The following is a 2,450-nucleotide window of genomic DNA, read 5'->3' on the forward strand; positions in this document are numbered from 1 at the left end:
CTGCAGGGAAAGTGGTGCTGACCATGTGATCATGAGCTGTGGTGGACAAAGTACTCAACCACTTGAGTCCAAGTATAGATGCTCCTGGTCAAATGTTACTCAGCTCAAGTGAAAGATGCTCTGTCAAGTTTGTACTTGAGTTACTGGAGTACTTTTGCTTTTAAAAGTACTTAGGTATTCAAAAGTGTATGCTTTTAAAAATGCTTACAAATTACAAAGTATATTTTCTTATTATTCTCAATCTATTGCTGTATCTTATACATTTGGAAATGTTCCCCAAAAATGTGAAGATTTTCCAGAAAGTTTCCAAAAATATATGTAATTGTGAAAAGGACAGATCTACAAGTTCATAACGCGCTGCATCGCAATGCGTTGTGTAACAGAGTTAAATTAATACTGAGGATTTTACAGTGTAGATTGGGGTCGCAGAGAAGTAAAAAAAAAAGGGGGTCTGTGGGCGTGGCCTAATGCATATCAAACCGAGGGTCCTTGAAATTCTAAATATTGAAAATCACTGGTGTAATTTATTAGGGTATTATTACAATAGAAGTGCAAATAAGAAGAAATAAACAAGACGTGGTCTAATAACGGCATGGCTTCCCTTTGGGTGTTGCGTGCATGCGGGCTAACTCAACACATGGTTGTTTCAAGATGCTGCTGCAATGGTGATGGCCTCCGACCTGCCACTGTTCTGGTCTACACAGGAGACGTGGAGGGAGCCGTCTCTATTCATGGTCAGCACTGCATCAATGTTATGATTATCCTCCTCAGGCTCCAGGTCACGCAGGACAATCTTTGCAAGTCTCTGAGGCTGCTCTGTGATTCGCTGGTACAGCTCCAGGCAGAGGGAGGACAGTTGGCCCCGCCCGCTCAGGACGTGACGGCGGCGCGCGGGGAGGGGCGTGCCCGACGGGAGGAGCACGCTGAACACCTCGGCCCCCGATTCGTGCAGCTCCTTCACCAGAATGTCCGAGGCGCAAGCGTCCACGGTGACGGACTCCTCCTCCAGGGAGGGGCCATCTCTGCCGACCAATAGGCCTGCCTCGATGGCGGCGCCCACTGCGATGATCTCATCGGGAGGGGCGGAGCTTAGCAGCTCGACATCGGGTAAGAGGTCGCGGATCATCTGCTGGAGACGAGGGATCCTGGCCGAGCCGCCACAGAGAACCACCTTGTTGATGTCACCGGCGGAGAGGCCAGCCTGCTCCAGCAGGGTTCTGATTGGCTGAATGCTCTTGTTGAACAGCGACGAGCAGAGAAGCTCAAAGCGGGCTCTGGAGACGTTGCATTCGAAGTCCATGCCGTCATGCAGAGAGTCCACGAAACAGTTGGCAGAGCCCAGCGTGGACAGGGAGTGCTTGGCTCCGTCGGCGCCGTTCATCAGTTTCATCATAGCCCGAGCGTTGCCACTCACGTCCTGCTTAAATGATCTCTTGAACTCGGCGGCTAGGTGCTGTGCCAAGGCCTGTGTGAAGCTCTCTCCTCCGATGCTGTGGTCGGTGTGCGTGTCGAGTACCCGGAACATTCCGCCGTTCACTTGCAGCGCCGTCACATTCAGAGAAGTCCCGCCCAGCTTGTATACCAGCACATGGCTCTTGCCCGACGGGCAGTCCTGTCCGATGTCGTACGCCAGAAGAGCAGCGGCCGGTTCATGGATGAGTCTCAGCACGTGAAAGCCTGCGGCCTCCGCTGCTTCCCTCAGAGCATTCTTCTGCGCTTGCGCAAACTCAAAGGGAACGGTGATGACGGCCTCTGTGACATCCGAGCCCACGGCAGACTGAGCGGTTTCTTTCATTTTGTGGAAGATGAGCTTGGCGACCTCCTCCGGCGCGACATGTTTGGTTTTCCCTCCTGCTGTGATCTCATAATGCGGCGTCTCCCCTTTGTTAACCACTGGACATTTACTCTCTGCTTTGTGCTTCTGTGTCTCGGAGTCATCAAAGCTTCTGCCCAGCACCTGTTTAACTTTGACCACAGTGTTAGCAGTGTTGTGCACACGGCCCTGCTTCGCTGCAATGCCTACGATCTGTTCAGTGTCCCTGTATCCCACCACAGCTGGAGTCACCCTGTCACCTGCATCATTAGCAACTACATCAGCTCGGCCATCCTTGAATACCGCTACACACGCACACGTGTAGCCGAAGTGCACTCCAATCGCGGCCATTATTGAAGAAATAGATCTGCGGTTGCGTTCTGTATAGTAGTAGTAGTAGTAGTAGTTATAGTAGTAGTATAGGGCTTAAATAGTTAAAACAACTATAACCGTGTTGCCATGGTTGCCATGGAACTCCATATTTGGCCACCTCCATATTTGGGCAAGACTCACACAGAACTCCGATTTGGGCATGGCTGACATCATAGTGACGACATTGTGAGCATCGAGGCAGCTAGCTTAAGACCGGCCGCGCAGAGCACACAACTCTTGTTTTACGCAGTGATTGGTGACATTT

At 51.1% G+C, this 2,450-nt stretch overlaps 1 protein-coding gene across 1 annotated transcript; it reads right to left on the reverse strand.

Moving 5' to 3' along the window:
• Window positions 1-646: 646 nt before the first annotated feature.
• Window positions 647-2,164, reverse strand: LOC308080761 (heat shock 70 kDa protein 14-like; the record flags this gene model as incomplete). The annotated part of the gene is made up of 1 exon (XM_080422730.1): window positions 647-2,164. The coding sequence occupies one exon, from the start codon at window positions 2,162-2,164 to the stop codon at window positions 647-649; it is 1,518 nt and encodes a 505-aa protein (XP_080278856.1).
• Between the last annotated feature and the right edge of the window lie 286 nt (window positions 2,165-2,450).

The sequence above is a fragment of the Gymnoscopelus braueri genome, assembly GCF_963280865.1.
Source record: "Gymnoscopelus braueri genome assembly, chromosome: 24".
Lineage (NCBI taxonomy): Eukaryota > Metazoa > Chordata > Actinopteri > Myctophiformes > Myctophidae > Gymnoscopelus > Gymnoscopelus braueri.